Source organism: Camelus bactrianus, chromosome 5, assembly GCF_048773025.1.
Source record: "Camelus bactrianus isolate YW-2024 breed Bactrian camel chromosome 5, ASM4877302v1, whole genome shotgun sequence".
NCBI lineage: Eukaryota > Metazoa > Chordata > Mammalia > Artiodactyla > Camelidae > Camelus > Camelus bactrianus.
This window is the reverse complement of record NC_133543.1, coordinates 85,862,008-85,879,184: the sequence shown is the minus strand read 5'-3', so window position 1 is coordinate 85,879,184 and position 17,177 is coordinate 85,862,008. Positions and strand designations below refer to the sequence as shown.

Sequence of the window (17,177 nt, the reverse complement as noted above, 5' to 3'; positions counted from 1 at the left end):
TGGATTTGTCTCCCTAACAGGAGAGGTATCCTTGGAAGTGGTACCAGCAGTGGTACCAGTGTCCCAACCAGAAGTTGGGACAGTGTTGACATGGCAACCAAGAGGTTACCTAATTGGCCCCAGGACACTATGTGAATTGCTACTGTTAATGCCCCATCATTACTTCCATCGTGTATCTAGTGTGATGACTCTGACCTGCTACAACTCAGGACATCAGCTTATTTGGCTTTTTTCATCAGGCCTTGCTGCTGGCTTTTGAGTATTGTAGGTGTGATTCTGTTATTGTTTACCTATTGTGAAATCTTAACACTCAAACCTTCTAGAGCCAAAATCGTAAGCGACAGAGAAGAAACAAAACCAGAAATGAAACAAGTGAGTCTTTTGTTAATATTATATTAACACTGGTTTCTTGAAGTGTTTTATCTCGCAAGTTTATCCGAAGCTTTGGTTTTTAGCATTTCAGTCACTACACTCTCCTTTGGTGGTGTCATGCCAGTGAGAGGAAAGCTTCAGACTTAAACCAATTCCTGGAAAACGGTATATACAAAGCTGAAGAAATAAGATGTGATTGTTGGCCAAGAACAGTCTTTAAGCTTTTTCATTTGCTTCCTTCTTTTGAGTGTCAAGAGTTTTATCCTTTCATTCGGCAGAATAGGGAGATTTCATCTAAAATTGAAAATGAAAATGACCTTTGAGCAAACTATTTTTTGCAGGTGTCACCATTTCTTGAGTAAACATCCTCTGGTCTACTAAATACACATTTCATAATCTTCCTACCGGTTAACTGCTAAGTACAGTTCTCTCAAAACTAACTGAGGTTGATCAGTCTAAAATAAAAGGCACCTATTAAATAGATGAAAACTATTTTAAGAAGGCTTTTTCATCCCACAAAAATATAATGATAAAATAGGTGTAAAATGTAGCAGAAGTTCTTTTATAACAAAATGATTTAAGGACAGCTAACATTGAAATAAGTGGTTCCATCCCTGGAAATCTTCAAGAGAAGACTAAAAACCACTTGATTCATAGCCAGACACAAATCTCTTGGGGCTCAGGGTCCCTCCAAGATTCCGTTATTCTGATGTATGTTGGTCCACATGTAATTGGGGTTTTGAACTGCTTGACAGTATTGGGGACTAAAATAAATAGAATGCATCCTACAGCACATCATCACATCTAAGATTATGACTCAGTTCTCAGAACAGTATTATTATGCTGCTAATTGGTTGTTGTTCATATACCGCTTGAAGAAGTTCCCAGGACAGGACTAACAAGGCAAGTAACAATCAAGAAAAATTGGAATTTATGGTACTTGAACTGCTAAAATAAATATGAAGCTAGATTTGTAAATATTGACCGATAAATGTTATTCGCTCAAGTGGGGAGAGTAGTGGGGATGGGTGGGGCTGATGGTGGAAGTAGGGACAAAGTGTGCTTGAGTGGGGGTGGGGCACAGGAGTATTTTGCCCTTTGTTGACTTTTGATGGAAAAACAGAGCAGTTCAAGTCAGCGTAGGTGTCTGCTTTCAGTGCCCATAATGTCAGCAACACGCAGATACCCCTTGTGCTGTGCTCATGGATTTGTTCCAACCAGTGTGTTTTCTCACTGCCCAGGCAGCTCTTCACCGCCTTTGACTCATTAGAAATGCCCTTGACAGCAATGGAAAGAAAGGGAACGTACGGCAGTTTCAATGGTTGTGGGACTCAGGTTTTCTCTCAGCACTGCATAGACACTTGGTGACATGGGAAGAAGGTCTGATGGAGAATGTGGCTCAGTTGAATCACTTCGGCTTAAAGAGATAACAGGGTAGATATTGAAAAGGATTAGAAATAATAAGCTTGTGGTGACTTACTGTGTTAGGAAATGTTGGGACTCAAGCAGGCTACCCCAAAACGTGCCTCAATACCATATTGATTATTTTGAATTAAATTAAGTTACTTAAGAAAGAACGGATGCAGGAGGGACACTTTGACCCCCCTCTCTGCCTCCCTGAAAGCAAGAAATCCATCTCTCCTGGGAAAGGTACCCTCCCTGCATCTGGAGGTGGAAGGACACTCTCATCGCCAGAGACAGGGGACTCATTTGGGGCTGAGAAGCCTGTGTAAGTGACCCTTGTTACTTCTTTAACTCACTACCCCAAGCCCAAACTCTGTTTAGATTCTTCATTAAAGCACCCAAAGCCCACAGTGTTCTGTCAATGCCTCACAAATTTACTGGGTTTTTTCTTCACCTAAAAAGTATAAAAGCTGCCTGCTTTGGCCACTTCTTCAGTCCCATTTCCATGAGACTTCTGTGCGCACAAATTGAAATTTGTTTCTTTTATTCTGTCAGTTCATCCTGTGTCAATGTTATTATTAGTCCAGCCACAAGAACTTGAGGGGGTAGAGGGGGAAATTTTCCACTTCACAACAGAACTCCGTTCTAGGACTTCATCTGTCTGTGACACTAAGATGTCTAATTCATCATTTGAAGTCAGATCATCCAGCCTGCTATGGAATACATGGCATACAAAAGGGCAACTTTATAACTCTCATGTGATAGACTGTGGGGCGTCCTGAAGACTAGCTTTATGTGTTGACATTGAGCATTAAAATGCTTTATTCTCAGTTATATGTACCCTGATCTACCCTTAAACTTCCAGCTTTTTTTTTTTTTTGGATAAGTTCAATAATCATTATTTTACATGTGACTAAGATTACTTACATTGTTGAGATGGGGATAAAAACAGAAGGAACATAACCTTTGTCTCCCCTTTCTGTTGGTCTTGAAACTGGAAAAGAAAGGCACAAAATTGGGGAAAAATGTTATTATTATTATTATTATTATTATTATTGATAAAACTAGAAAAAAGTCTAGAAAAATAAAAGTAATGCTAAAAAGAAGAGAGGGAGTACAATTGTTAAGTGATTCACAAAATTTTTTAGTTGAATTGATGACACAGTATTTCAGATGAGCCTAAAATGTGCAAGAAGAGAAAAACAAATCTCTTGGCAGACCTACTCTGACATTACATGTTAATGCTCTAAAATATGTGAGAAAAATTGGGAATCAACTACACTACTTGTCTTCTATGTTGCATTTAAGTTTAATTATAAGGACCAGTCTATTCATGGGTTGGAGATTTGTAATAACTCAATCCTTTTCATTAAAACTGACACTGATCATAATCTTATAATTACACAAATTTCTGCAACGCAGACATTTCAGTGTTGCTAAAAGTGCTACTGCACTGTAGTGACAGTAATGTGCAAACTTCATCTTGGAACCATCCCGAAATTTCTCTGGCATACTGCGGTGAACTTGTGCTTGACCCAACTATAATTTGGACCAACTGTAATTTTTCAACTGTTACCTGTTGCACTGGCATTTGTTATTTCATTTGATCAGATTGTAGAGACACTTAAAAGCCACAGGTTTTTGTTGTGGTCATGGTTGTTGTTTTCTTTTGTTTGTTTCAGAGGGGGATGAAGTGGGGTGGCAGCAAGCCGCCACCTGTGAGTGACAATGGCGGGGTGTCCCACAAGATGGTGCTCATATATTTAATTGCTACAGGTGAACATTGTATTGGGTTGTATAATATTTTCATTTAAAGAAACAGAATAGTGAACTTAAATTACAATTGTACAGCTAATTTCATGAGTGTTCTTTTCATGTTATTCAACAAATATTTACCAAATGCCTGTTTTGGCCAGGTATTATTTCAGGCCCTTAGGATACAACCAGGAAAGGCAATCATGTCAAGACTTGTTCTCGATGGGCTGGGAGGTGGGGGGTGGGGGGTGGAGCACAGACCCCCTTGCCCCCTCCATGGCAAGTGAACAGTACTCTGAGTTCTGAGTCTACTACAGTAGGCAAAAAATAGAAAGCTTATAAGCCCTGAGCTTCTTTTGCAAAAATAGCCTTGCCTAACTTTTAACAGCTTTCTAATCATTACCTCCTCTTTCTTTTCTTCTCCCCCCGGGCAGAACGTGCAGTCAGAACCATCCCTACTTTAGAAGGGAGAAAAACGAAACTCTGCGGGTGCTGAGTCTCCCGTGGCCATAGCGACATCCGGCCACAGCTACTCATGACTGACTGCTCTGCTAGCTGGGCCGCCCCGGGTTCCTTTTCAGGAACTGCTGACACATCACCTCATTTCTAAGGCTTTGACCTCCTCCACATACCCCTTAGATCTTTTAGTGATTAAAGTCAACATTAAAAAAAGAGAAACTTCATTTACTTTCCTCCAGTCTGAGGCCATTTTCCAAAATCTTAAGGAAAAAAAAAGGGAATGGAAAGAACCTAACCTTCGCATGGCTGGGAGCTGTAGTGTTTACCGAAGGCTTTGTCTTTGGGAATGTCAGGATAGAGGTACTTCAGAGGGTTTTCAGGAATGTTTTCAGCCATAATGACCTTATAGTCTCGAAGGATGTCAGCGAAGGGCAGAGCAGACAACCGGCCTTTGTTGTAGGGTTCTACAGAGTGAAATCTCACTTCTCCTGGAAAAACCCAAAGGGAGGGAATATTCAGGTTCCCGCAGGCATGCCCTGTGGCCATTCTTCCTGCCCACATTATCCTCATGTCACTGGTTATAAAACAATGCCAGCCCTTCTCTGCAGCGTGGACAGTACAGATGGCCACATGATAGAGGACACCCACGTAGGCTGTGAGAAATTCAGAGGCTACCCTCTTCTGGGACAGCTGTGACAACTAATATTCAAATCCGCTGCACACATGCAAAACAGAACAACACGCCACATGCTTCTGAGAAGGGAAATACGAATAACCCAAACTCAATACTAGTTTCACATGAAGAAATAGTGACCATGTACCATTTTCAGAATGGTCCACCCAGGTGAAAGTTATTCCTCCAAGATGACTTTCACTGAATCGTAACAAAAAGGTTCCAGGCATTTTATCCTTTAGCAAGAGTCGTTCCTTCTCTTTGCTGACAAAGCCCATGACATACCTAAAAACAGAACAAGGCATGGTTTTATCTGATCAAAGACTAAAATTTATTGCACTTGCCTTTAATCCATTCACAAAGAACAGACCTAAATTTGTTTTGAGTATAATCAAAAGTCAATGGCGGGGGAGGGTAAAGCTCAGTGGTAGAGCACATGCTTAAAACGCATGAGGTTCTGGGTTCAATCCCCAGTACCTCCATTAAAAAATAAATAAATAAACCTAATCACCTCCCCACCACCAAAAAAAAAAAAAAAAAAGTCAACAGTGCCTGAATTATTCTTATACAGATTAAATATCAATACTCTATGAAGAATGTAAGAAACTATAGCTATTTTCCATGCTATGACACTAAATTTGCTTAAAAAGAAAAGAGGAAAAGAAAAGGGGGAAAAAAACCAACAGCATAAAAATAAGAACCTAATGATCGTATGGAACAAATAGTCTATAACTCACCCATCAATCCAAAGGGGAAGAATGTGTTTCTTAATTAGATCTAATATTGCTTCAAGCCACGTCCAGAAGGTAAATGATTTACCAGGTAGGTGTTCCTATTGGGATAAACAAACATGTTAGGATAATGATTATTTTAATAGTAATGTTCATATAATAATTCAAGTTCCTTTAAAAAATAAAACATTTCCTTTAAATGAGATAACACTTTAGAATCTTTTAAAAAAAATAATCTTATCTTGGAAACCCTCAAAACCCAGGCTATGATGTTGGGGCTTAAAAAGGAGCACTGGAGAAAAAAAAAGGTTAATTGACACTACCCTCCCCCTGTGTGTACCTTGCAGAACTTGGCCCAGGTGAGATGACCATCACTGTAGCTAGACTGGACTAAAATGAAAGAGAAGAATGAGATTTTTATTAAACAATTTCATTAAACAATAGAACAAATTAGACTCTTCAATTTGGATTTAATTTAGAAATTTAGATCCCTCCCACCCTGCCCCTTTCAAGCATTTCCTAAGCTGTGGGTTTACAGTGTTCTTCATGCTAAGAACAATAAAAATACAAGAGATCATGAAACTTATTATCTAGGAAAGAATTCTTTTCAATGGAGGAGCTAAAGATAGCCTTAAGAAATGGATGGGTGTCTAGAACCAGGCCTTCGTGAATATAGGATATAAATTGTCAGAGGAGAAGGAAGAGGCCACTCCAGTAGCAAGAATAATGTAGGATGGGGCACAGTGGACATGAGCACGGCTTATATAGGAGACAGTAAGAGCAGCCTAATGTTGGTAAATAAACATTATAAAGTAAATTTGTAGAGGCCAGATTGCCAGGAGTCTTGAAGATTATCACAAAATGAATGAACTAGATGAAATCCATTTGGCAATGAGGAACCACTGACTGTTCTGATTCAGGGCAATGAAAGAAGAGTTTCTGTCTAAAATTTAAGGACAGTATAAGAATAATTTGATGAAGATCTGAAAGGCTAGGGCTGCATCTGCACTACATATTTAGAAGCTTTATTCACTCATTAATATTTATTGAATGCCTACTGTTGCGCTTTATGATTTAAATAAGGATGGAAAGGGGTATTTACATTAAGTGATTTTTGTAATCTTCCCCAAAGCCTTGATTTATTTAGACACCTATTGGTCAGAGAGTTGGTACAAGAGGCAACCCAGCATCACTTGTTAAGTCAAACTAAACCAAGTCACAGACGATTTCACTGCTGCCGCTCAAATGCCTCTTTGGCCCTCCCTTACCTAGAAATGTATACAGATCCAATTTTAACTCTCTTTTTGGTGCTAAATGTGTTTACCGTAGACTTGTTAAAATACACATACGTTTTAAAAATCTTTCAGTAAAAGCTTACAATGTAGTCACTACACGGAGTACCCATGTTTCGACTTTGCAAACTTTGGAAGCATCAATCAAAACTGAAATTCTCTTGCTATAAAGAATTAAGTATTAGCTGGGTGGTTTTAAATTTCTGTTAAATTTCCTGGCCCTGGGATCAGCTATTTTCCGGATGGCTAATAACCATTGTGCTGTTAATATGAAAGATCAAGGCACCATTACGGCTTCACAGTACATTCAGTGGAAATGGCATAAGAACACCTTGGAGGCTGGAGTGTGGAATAGAAAGGAAGGGGCTTCAGAGCTGGACAGGCCTGGCCTGCATCTTGGCCCTGCTTGTACTAGCCCTGCAGCCGTGGCAAGTCCCTTAACCTCTGAATTTAAGAAGACTCATTTATAAAATGGATAGAATAATGAGTTATCCTTATTATTCTGCCTTAAAGTACTTTTGTGAGAAAGATGATATAGCATTTAGCCCTGTGCATAGCAATATAACAGGAACACAATAAATTGTAACAGTCATTATTATTATTAACTGCAGTAACATCACCGTCGGTCTTTAAAACACTTGAGTACTGAAAGTGGGACAAGTCCTTCACATCTACCAGTTCTCACCTGTAAGCTTCTCGGCCAGCATGCTGAGTTGATCAGAGTTAAGACCACGGCCGACATATGATGAAAACTGCCAGCTCATCACTTCTAGGAGTTGACTCAAAGTGGCAGATGGAGGGTTATTAAAGAAAACCAAGTTCTGAAAGAGTTGTAGTGATGATTGTATTTGTTAATCACACTGAACACACTGTAGTTCAATATACAGGATTCCTGACTGAAACTCTTTAGGCCAACTTAAGTTAACAATATAGAATATTGTCTCATCTCTGTTGTGCTTTGTAATTAAGACCGATTTTGTCTTTTCCTAAAGAGCTCCCTGTTCTTTGAGTCTAATGTAACATATGGCCCTGTCTTATCCTTGAATGACTCATTGGGCAGCTCTTTAACTTTCCCTGGACTATGGGCTATCAGTCAACTCATGCAAGTACTTAACACTGTCCAACAGTTAGACAGATACCCCCTTCTGAGATAATATTAATCTTAAACAAAACCTATATATGTTATTCAATTGGTTTATCATGGGTTGGTACAAATTATACCTTGAACAGACAAAGCATCCCAAAGCACAAAAACAGTTAAGTCCCAGGTTAAGGAAGGAAGGAGATCCTACAATATGAATTCATAATTAACCTGAAAATCTGGTTTTGCTGATAGTACAGGAATCTTTTCTTATTTTGCTCTAAATGAGAGGATCTTCTGTGTGATCAACTGCAAATAAGATGGTTTGTACCAGAAACTAGGTCAACAGTGGTGAAACAGAAGACTGCCTCAGATTACTGGGAAGCGTAAAGTGTGAAAACCAAGAAAGATATCTTAAGAGGGGAAGGGGGAAGACTTGAGAAAGGGGGAAGAATAGAAAACTGGGGAGAAAGTCTCTGGTGAACATGAACTAAGCTGGGCAGCAAGAAAAGGGATCAATTCAAGAAATTTCCAAAGATGAGAATAAAAGAGGACACAGCATCTAGCAAGGAAAGGGAGATAAGGAGGGGGAGGAACAGACAAAAAGAATCTCTAGAAAGATAGTATTCCTTGAACCTGAGGATTGCATCTGCGTAAATGACCTCAAAGCATAGAATAAAGGTCTAGGAGCTTAGGTTTGGAAGCAGAATAGAATTAAGAAGAGAAGCCAGAGTTAGTTGTTATACTGAACCCTGTAAGTAGGCTGTGCATTTATGTGTTAGGAGCTGTCTATGAAATACATCTCCAGGTTTCTCAACCAAGGCTAGAGCAGAATCTGAGATGGTTGGTGTGACAACTTTGATGGCTTTCTTGTAGAAGAAGGCTGCTGAAGAAAGCTAAGGGCGGCAGCACTGCACTCTGAGGCTGGAGGACAGAGAAGTATTCCATCTTCCCTCCTACATCCTGGAGTTGGATGAAAAGCTCCAAACGTGTATAGCTCCTGATGGGGAATGACATTAAATCTCAGAAATGTGGGCTATTCTTGGTTTTAAAGACCATGTAACCTTTCTAGTGAGTCCTGTTCTCACTGCAGGCTGAGAGGAGGCAAGGCACAGGCAGTCTTTCTGTCTGCAGTTAATCTGCCTCAGATGCCCGGGCACCAGAGGATGAGAAGGAATAGGGCTGAGTTACCTTCCATGTTGTTTCCTTGTTAGGCACACTCAATAAAAGGGAAAGAACGCTTGGAGCTGACTCATTGTGACTGTTCCTATTGCTAGGACCTAAGACAAAAGAATTCTTCTCTTTGGAGGGAAAAATTGCTCTGAAATCAAGAATTGTTATTGTTTACAGCTGACCTATTTTCTCTAGACCTTGGTGGTTTCCAGGAAAATACACTGGGGTTTTGCAAGAGGGAACAGGGGAAATGCTACTCATCTTTTGTGCCCCGCCTTTCCTTGGTGGTCTTTTAAGAAGAGCTTCTATTCTTGGCTTGCTTTGAAACTGGAGGCCAATTTTTGATCCGTATCTTAAATAACCACCAGATGGCACTAAAACCCAATTTTAGGCCAGAGTGGATTACATAAAAACAGCTTGAATGGATTAAATCTATAATCAACTCAAAAATTTGTACAGAGTGTCATTAGGCAAGAAGGATGAATATTCTAGTCACTTATTTGGAAACCAATTCTCCACCTGTGTGGAAGAGCCTGTGTGGAGAAGTTGTGGCCAGAAGTAGGTGAGGAGGTAAACACCGCAGTCAGACATCAAATTCTGGAGCCGAGTCTCCCCAGAGCTCAGCTAACAGAGCCACAGGATGGCCCTGGAACTCTCTGTGATGCACATAGGTGGGAGCTGACCAGACCCTCAGAAGTAACAAGTACTTATCTGTCACTATTGCTAGCCTCTCATAGTCCAAGTACATCAGAACACATTACTTTAAATATGACATGAGGGAGGACTCATACAACTGAATATACTAGAGTTCTGGAATAAAAAAACCCCACAAAGACAGGTATATATCTATGTATCTTTTGATGCAGATTGGTTTTGCTGACAATAAAACAAATCAATTGGAATTAAAGAAGGAGAAACAGGAACAGAGACTACCTGGGAATCGTTGGTTGACACATTGTACCAAATAATGGATGCCCAAGCGTTAGGTAACTGACTGACATTGGAAATCATCACCACAGGTAACGAGCTGGTCTGTTTAAAAAAAAAAAGCATAATTATTACAGGTAGTCACACAGTACATGACTTCACACTTGATCCTCTCCCCTAAAGGCCATCTCAAGCCAACCCCACTCCTCCAATCCTGGTGTCTACACTGCCCTGGACACTAAAATGACTTGTGAAGGCACTGGAACCTTCGGAGAATATATGAATCAAGGTACAGGGATGAAGGAAGTTATAAAAACAAGAATCCTATCAGACTGCTCGGTGAGTTAGCTTCCCCAATGTCTTCCCTGACTCTGTAGCTATTTATACTTTCTTATATCACATACTGCCTAGAATGCAACTAATTAAAGCTGGTATTGACTTAGCAACTTTTCTCTTAATAAATTACATTAAAGAATCTAATTTTAAGTTTATCTCTGGAATGGATTAATATATTCAAATTATGATCTAACATCTAATTAATGACAGTTCCAGACATGGGAGTATTAACTGTAGAAGACGGAGAGCGATTTTGGAATACGAAGCACAATGGGAGACAGGGCTGCCCCATCTGTTGTTGGAGCTCTCAACTTCGTACTGTTGGGGCTGAAGTTTTCCACCTTATGGAATAGACAGGCTTCACTAGTTTAGTGAAGACTAGTCTGGGAAACTTAACACCTTATAGTAATTCTTTCCCATTAATAGAGGTTAGATTGCTTACAGACAGTGAAATGCCCAGTTGAGGAACTTAATAGCTCGTGGAAGCAGACATTTGGGGAAAATAGACAAGGAAGGAATCTATAGAAAATTTTATGAACATGTTTACATTCATTAAGATAAAAGGCAGAACTCTAAAATGATGTATCCCACAAATAGGACCATATTCAGGTGGGTGAAACCGTGTTTGTTCATTCATGCACTCATTCATTCATTTAATCAACAAACATAGAGTGTCTACTGTGTACCGGACATTGGGCTAGGCCCCGGTAATGGAGGGGTAAACAAGGTGTGATGTCCTGCCTTCAAGGAACTCATGGTCAGTCATGTTCCACTTAATCCCCAGTTTCTTTATACCTTCTTTGAGTTCAATGGTGACTATTATAAAGGGATTAAAACAAGGTACTGGTGATGTTCCTATCATTGGTCGTTGCTCATTACACTAGAAAAGACTTTCTTCTGAGGGATTTTTTTATGTACAAGTTAAATTTTTGAAAATATATCATATGTGACATGGTTCAAATATACTCATTTCCCTCTAGGCTTTCCAACAAATACCCATGGCTCAGGGAATCCCAGAAAACAAACAAACATACATACAGTCTGGGCAACAAATTATTCAATATGTATTGCATTCATAATGACTATGAGATTTTTATCATTTATATTTAAGCAGAATAACATATGTTGACTAACTAGTGAATATTTGACATGTTGATTTTCTAAATTAAAAGAAAAATAAGGAATAAGGAATGCTAAAACCTAGAAGAGTGAGCTTTCATCTTCAAATGCTGACCAGTTCCTGAAAATGTTATTAGTAAATAGTTGATATTCGTAGAAAAACTTACCTCCAAATCTATGGTCAGGCCATAGAGGCAGATCTGTGTCTCAAAGGTTATGGAATGAAGCTCTTCAGTCACCATGTGACAGCCCTAAGGGGGAAAAAATAAATTGTTATCTTACAAATGCAGAGTACCTATATATTATTAGGCCTGCTTTTATAAAAATTAACAAATTCTTAAATACCCTCAAACATTTTGTAATACAGGACATTCCCTCTTACTATTTAAAAAGTTATTTAGTGTGTACACAGAATTTGAGAAATCTTCATTTCCACAAACAGAATGATTTTAAGACTCCAAAACAGTATAATTTTTGGCTTCTTCAATTCCAGCATATTTTCTTCAGTTGAAATTCAGACAAATAGTTCTTTATTTTTAATTTTGGAAGTTAGTCTTTTTGACTTACCAACTATTAATAAAAGCAAGCCTTATGTGTGTAGCTATAACAGAAACAAGTCAGTGTCATAATGGATTTGTTTAAAAAGACAGCAAGATTTCCTTCTGGTTAAACTCGGTGAGTGGAATACATGTACTTTCCTCATCTCCTTCCAAGATACTTCGGTAAAGTAACAGCCAGAGTTTTATTTGCTTTCCAATATAGTAAAATGGTAATCTAGGTCTCTGAGTGAGAGGTCAGGGGGTCGGGGGTGAGAGTGGCAATTAGAAGCAGTGGGTCTCAGAGCCAGGGGTTGGAAGCCTTGAGCCCCCTGAGGCTGGAGTGTGTGAGGTGAATGGGAGAAGCAGTTACAAGCCCTGCCCATGCAATGAAGTCCCCTGTCTTCCCCGACCCTGGCAGAAGACAAGACGTTTACTCTCCGGAGAGGATGAATCAGAGGAACCAGAGGGCTCTCTGCATTTTTCATCCAAGGCCAAGCTGAGGGAAGGGTGAGGCACTGCGCTGGAAGATCCTGTAAAATCTAGGGAAGCCCATGCCCCTTTCTCTGCTTGAGATCTCCAGGAAAGATACCTGGGAGGAAGACCAGACCAAGGGAGACAACTTACCGATACTGCTTTGGGGTACCCCAATAAGACAGCCAGGTCCTAATAATCATCCTTAAGTCTAAATCCCCACCATGCACAAAGAATTTCCAATTTTTTCAGTGCTTTCTCCAGAACAGTAAGCTAATGGTCATCCAACACTTGACATGAAGTATAGATATAAAAATCAACAATGAAGAACTCAAAAAAAAAAAAAAAAAAGATAATGTGAGCAGCAAATGAAGAATAAAAAAACTATACTAAAAAAACATATGTCAGGCTCAGGTTTATATATCAGACCAACAAATAAATGGCATGGGAAAGGAGCCAACCAACCAATGTAATGGCTTGGATATTGATTTGCACAAACCAACTGTAAAAAGATCTTTTTGATACAGTGGAGAAATTTGAAAAAGTAATGAAGTTTTATTAAGGAAAGATTTCAAGAAATTGTTATTTTTGTTTTTTGTGGTAAGGGTATTGGGTTAGGTTTTAAAAAATTTTTATCTTCTATATATAGTCCTCTACACTTCACTACAAAACATTACTGAGAAAAATTGAACAACATCTAAGTAAATGCTGGACATACCATGTTTATGTATTGGAAGATTCAGTATTGGAATTATATTACTATGTATAAACATATTCCCAAAAAATTTAGATTTCTGACAAATAAATTATATTACTTTATTAAAAAAATGATAGAATGATAAAAAATTCTTATCTTCTAGATGAGTACCTACCCAAAATATCAATGAGGAAGATGCTATACTACCTGGAATTTAAGTATTCCAGAAAAAAATGTGTTTTGGGGAAAATAAATTAAATAAGATAGGCAAAATATTAATTATTATTGAAGTTAGGTAATGTATAAATGAAGGTTCATTGTATTTCTCTATATAGTTTTGTATATTTGTGTATTATATATATATATATATTTGTTCATTAAAAAGTTCTTATAGATGTTTAAAAGAGTTTTCAGATGTTATATCCTTACAGATGTCACAAATATATTACATTAGTGTAAGACTAGTATACTATCAAAAGGAACATTCAGAAAATAATAATGAACAATTAAAAATATAATCAGAGAAATAGGCCAAAAAAAAAAAAGTAGAAGAACTGAAAGTAGGGTGGAGAAAATGTCCCAGAAAGTAAAACAAACAAACAAACAAAGAAATAAAAGATAGGATAGAAAAGATAACAAAGAATAAACAAACTCCAACAATAAACTAACAGAACTTCCAGAAAAAGAACAAAGAAAATGGCGTAGAGGAAATATCAAAGGCATAACCCAATGGTAACTCTTACACATTTCTATTTTTTTAATTGAAGTGCAGTCAGTTACAATGTGTCAATTTATCTTATACATTCTGATGGGAGTTGATACCATCACTTTGGACAATAATTTCTCAATGTCTCATAAAGTAAAAGATGCACTCCCTAGTATGATATTGAGAGGAAGTTGAGAAAAAAAAAACAAAAAACAAAAAATGATTGTGCAACAGGATCAGAGGACAATCAGCCCAGATTGGAGCAAGAGATGGAGGGCTCTCAGAGGGATGTTGCCAAGAAGAAAGAAAAAGACAGAAATTCAGATTGACCTGTTGGGCTGTATTTTAAGGAGCTTTCAAGTTCTGAAGGAACATTTGGAGCTACATTAGAAACAGGTACATAAAATAAATTGATCAAATAAAAAAAATTGAAGAAACTAATAATTCCAGGGAAAACTAAAAAATAATACAAGAATGGAAATACAATCATATTATGTTACATGGCTCAGCTGTTAACAATTTTTATATAATCATAGTAATGTAAACATTGAATATATTAACTAACCAAAATATGTTATATGATAATATTGTGAAGATGGGGGAAATGGAGAGCTGGTATAAGAGAGCCATAGCTTAATCTTTTATAGAAATAATTCAGGAGTTAAGTGCATACAAGAAAAAAAAATCAAGAAATATCAGTATGATATTAGCATGATATTTACAGCTCAAAAAATGATCACCTCTAGGGAGATGGTTTAGGGTGGGAAGGAGTGAGACAGAAATTGCTGTTTTTTTCCAGGATAAAATCTTACAGCACCTTGCTGTGTGACCAGGACCAGCAGCGCTGTCATCATCTAAAGGCTTGTTAGAAAAACAGCATCTCTGGTCTCATCCCAGGCCTACTGAACCAGATTCTGCATTTTAACAAGAACCCCAGGTGGAATTTATGAGGCAATTGTTCTCAGTGTGATGTATCCACATTATGTTTAGTCTCAAAAGGGATGTGGAATATTTGGAGACAGTATAGAAGGCTTAAACAATTTTAAAAAGAAGCCCTGTGGGAACATATGAACAGAACAGGACTTACCCAGACTAGAAACATTGGGGTGGAGTTGGGGGCGGCAGAGTCAGCTCTGGGACAAAGGGAGATCTACTACTGAATGTGTGTTAATAACAAGCCAGCATCCATTTGTATTAAGTTTCAAAAAATAAAAATAGTTCTAGTATGATGATATGGATAACAAGTACATGAGGAAGACTTTACTGATAATGAGGAATGTTAAAATAGAATTTGTTACTGAAAAGGCAGTAGAAAATCTAAATCTCCTCTCTTCCCTGGGCTAGATCACTGTATGTCACATGGCCGGAGGTAGTTGGATTGACTAGGTGGGACTGCTTCTCCCTGGGTTAATAGAAAGTTATGCTACTGAAAATTCCACTTGAAGATTTCCCAAAATCACCCCTAAAATTACCCCCAGTACATCCAGCACACCAAACAACCAACCCTCCTAGCCCAACACCCTCCTACAGGTTGAAATAAATAAATAAACCGCTCTTCCTTTGACTGAGCATGAGATGAAGTAGTTGGCTTATGTTTAAGCACCAAATTGAACAAAACCTACCCATTTGCAAACAGAAACTTCCCCTACCCTATGGGGAGGAGGTGTTTACACTATGCGAAGCAGAGACAAATGAAGAATCCACAAGTTCAAGTTCACTAATGGGTGCCACGGTGGACATGATACAAGTCTGTGCAGAACATCTGGGAGCCTGCAGTAAGAGCACAGATGAAGACAACATGCCATCTTTCTAAATATTTAACCGTGATAAATCAAGTTAACAAACTGTTAGAATATGGTCTTAGCCTCCTGCCTTGACATCTAAGCTTTCACATGACCTAACGGGCTAGGTTTTAACTCCTCAAACTCCCACTGAAACATGCTGGCCTGGGGAAAGCATGGCCATCCTGGGCCATTGTCCACTCCCCTCTCTTCCACTTCTGTGAAGGGTCTCCCATGACTAGTGTGGCCTCGAGGTCTCGCCTTGTGCCTAGAAATGTGTGCATTGACAGCGTCATCTGTGCCTGGGAGAGCAGCCCTGGGGAAAAGGCTTGAACAAGCCCTGGAAGTGGGCTCGAGGGCTTTGGGGCTGGGAATTGTGTGGTCCTGGAATCTGAGTGAGCACATAGCACATTTTTCTTTGTAGGCAGGACCTCAGCTGGAGGACAGCCAATGAGAGCCTTTTTAAACTCTTATTCCTCCCATTCTAGCCCCTATACTTTAATGTGTGTAATTAAATGTATATATCTGATAAGTCATAACAGAAAATTCCCTCAGATCTTTGGGCTATGTTACATGTGTGCTGACTGTACCAATGGCAAGAGTGAGGACTCCACAAATAGAGCAATGACGTCCATTAACTTTGGAAAAAAACCTTGTGCTTTAGATATTATTTTAATGAACTGGAATGTGGATGGTGAGAGGTGTTCTTAGTGATTCAAACTGATTTCTATTATTTACTTAAAACTGCTGATGCAATTGTGAGGCACATTTAGAATGAAATTCAGCAAGGAAGCTGACATATAACACACATGACTGGAGAAGGGTGGCTCTGACAGAAGGAAGCGTCATTCATTTTCAAAGCCTGCATGGCCATTTATTTTATCAGTGCAATCCAAGCCAGACACACCATTCAGTCTCACGTTCCTGGGGTCCATTCCTTACAGACTGGGAAAACATCAGAGATAAGATGCATCATGGGTGTCTGTGTTAAGAGCCATTTTAATCATCTGAGATGATTATAGATTTAAAATATCCATATTTGTATTATATGGCATTAAATATTATAACTGAACTGACTGCATTGTACTTCTAAAGAAAAGTACCACTGGATAATCTGCTAAGAAACTGGAAAACTGGCTGAAAAACCTGACAAGGGCTCCACCTGGAAAAAAATACACAACCTAATGAAAGGTAGGTCTGGAAGTCGTGTTGTTTTCCGTTTGCTCAGTGCCTAGTAGCACACCCTGAAAACCTAGAATATGTTAACAAATGGTCGTGGCTTTTGGCTTTTGACTTGGAAGACAACATCTAATAAGAACATATGACGGGGATAAGAATGATTTTCATTGAAATTTCTTGCTCATCTTTTAACAAGTTGCATCTATGACGATGTTGCACATGGGAAAGTATGTGGAATAGAAAACAACTGTAATAATCCATTCACTTAATAAGTATTTGTTGAGTCACTATCATCTGCTAGACACTGGCCTAGATGCTGGGAAACAGTGACAAGAGGGGAAACAATGGGACAACCACAGGAAAGCTAGATCCCAATCACAGAATTACAGGAAATGAATGCAAAATGACAACGAATTTTCGGCCCATAAAATAAGGGACTGTAAGGAAGGTGTTGCATTAAAAAGTCTACATTTTAAGTGTTA

The 17,177-nt window shown here is 38.6% G+C and overlaps 1 protein-coding gene and 1 non-coding gene across 2 annotated transcripts in view; one reads left to right on the top strand and one right to left on the bottom strand.

The window, feature by feature from the left end:
* Nucleotides 1-377: 377 nt before the first annotated feature.
* The window catches only part of STAT4 (signal transducer and activator of transcription 4), an 82,339-nt gene continuing 65,539 nt past the window's right edge, over nucleotides 378-17,177 (bottom strand). The window contains exons 15-24 of the mRNA XM_074364257.1: nucleotides 11,490-11,573; nucleotides 9,874-9,972; nucleotides 7,372-7,507; nucleotides 5,735-5,784; nucleotides 5,401-5,495; nucleotides 4,812-4,948; nucleotides 4,287-4,478; nucleotides 2,704-2,770; nucleotides 1,681-1,789; nucleotides 378-666 (exon numbers count right to left, since the gene is read on the bottom strand). Of these exons, the coding sequence (XP_074220358.1) occupies nucleotides 640-666; nucleotides 1,681-1,789; nucleotides 2,704-2,770; nucleotides 4,287-4,478; nucleotides 4,812-4,948; nucleotides 5,401-5,495; nucleotides 5,735-5,784; nucleotides 7,372-7,507; nucleotides 9,874-9,972; nucleotides 11,490-11,573 (996 nt within the window). The 3' untranslated portion in view covers nucleotides 378-639. The remainder of the gene's footprint in view (nucleotides 667-1,680; nucleotides 1,790-2,703; nucleotides 2,771-4,286; nucleotides 4,479-4,811; nucleotides 4,949-5,400; nucleotides 5,496-5,734; nucleotides 5,785-7,371; nucleotides 7,508-9,873; nucleotides 9,973-11,489; nucleotides 11,574-17,177) is intronic.
* TRNAF-AAA (transfer RNA phenylalanine (anticodon AAA)) lies at nucleotides 5,073-5,145 on the top strand. The gene has a single exon. It is a non-coding gene; the product is annotated as a tRNA-Phe (tRNA).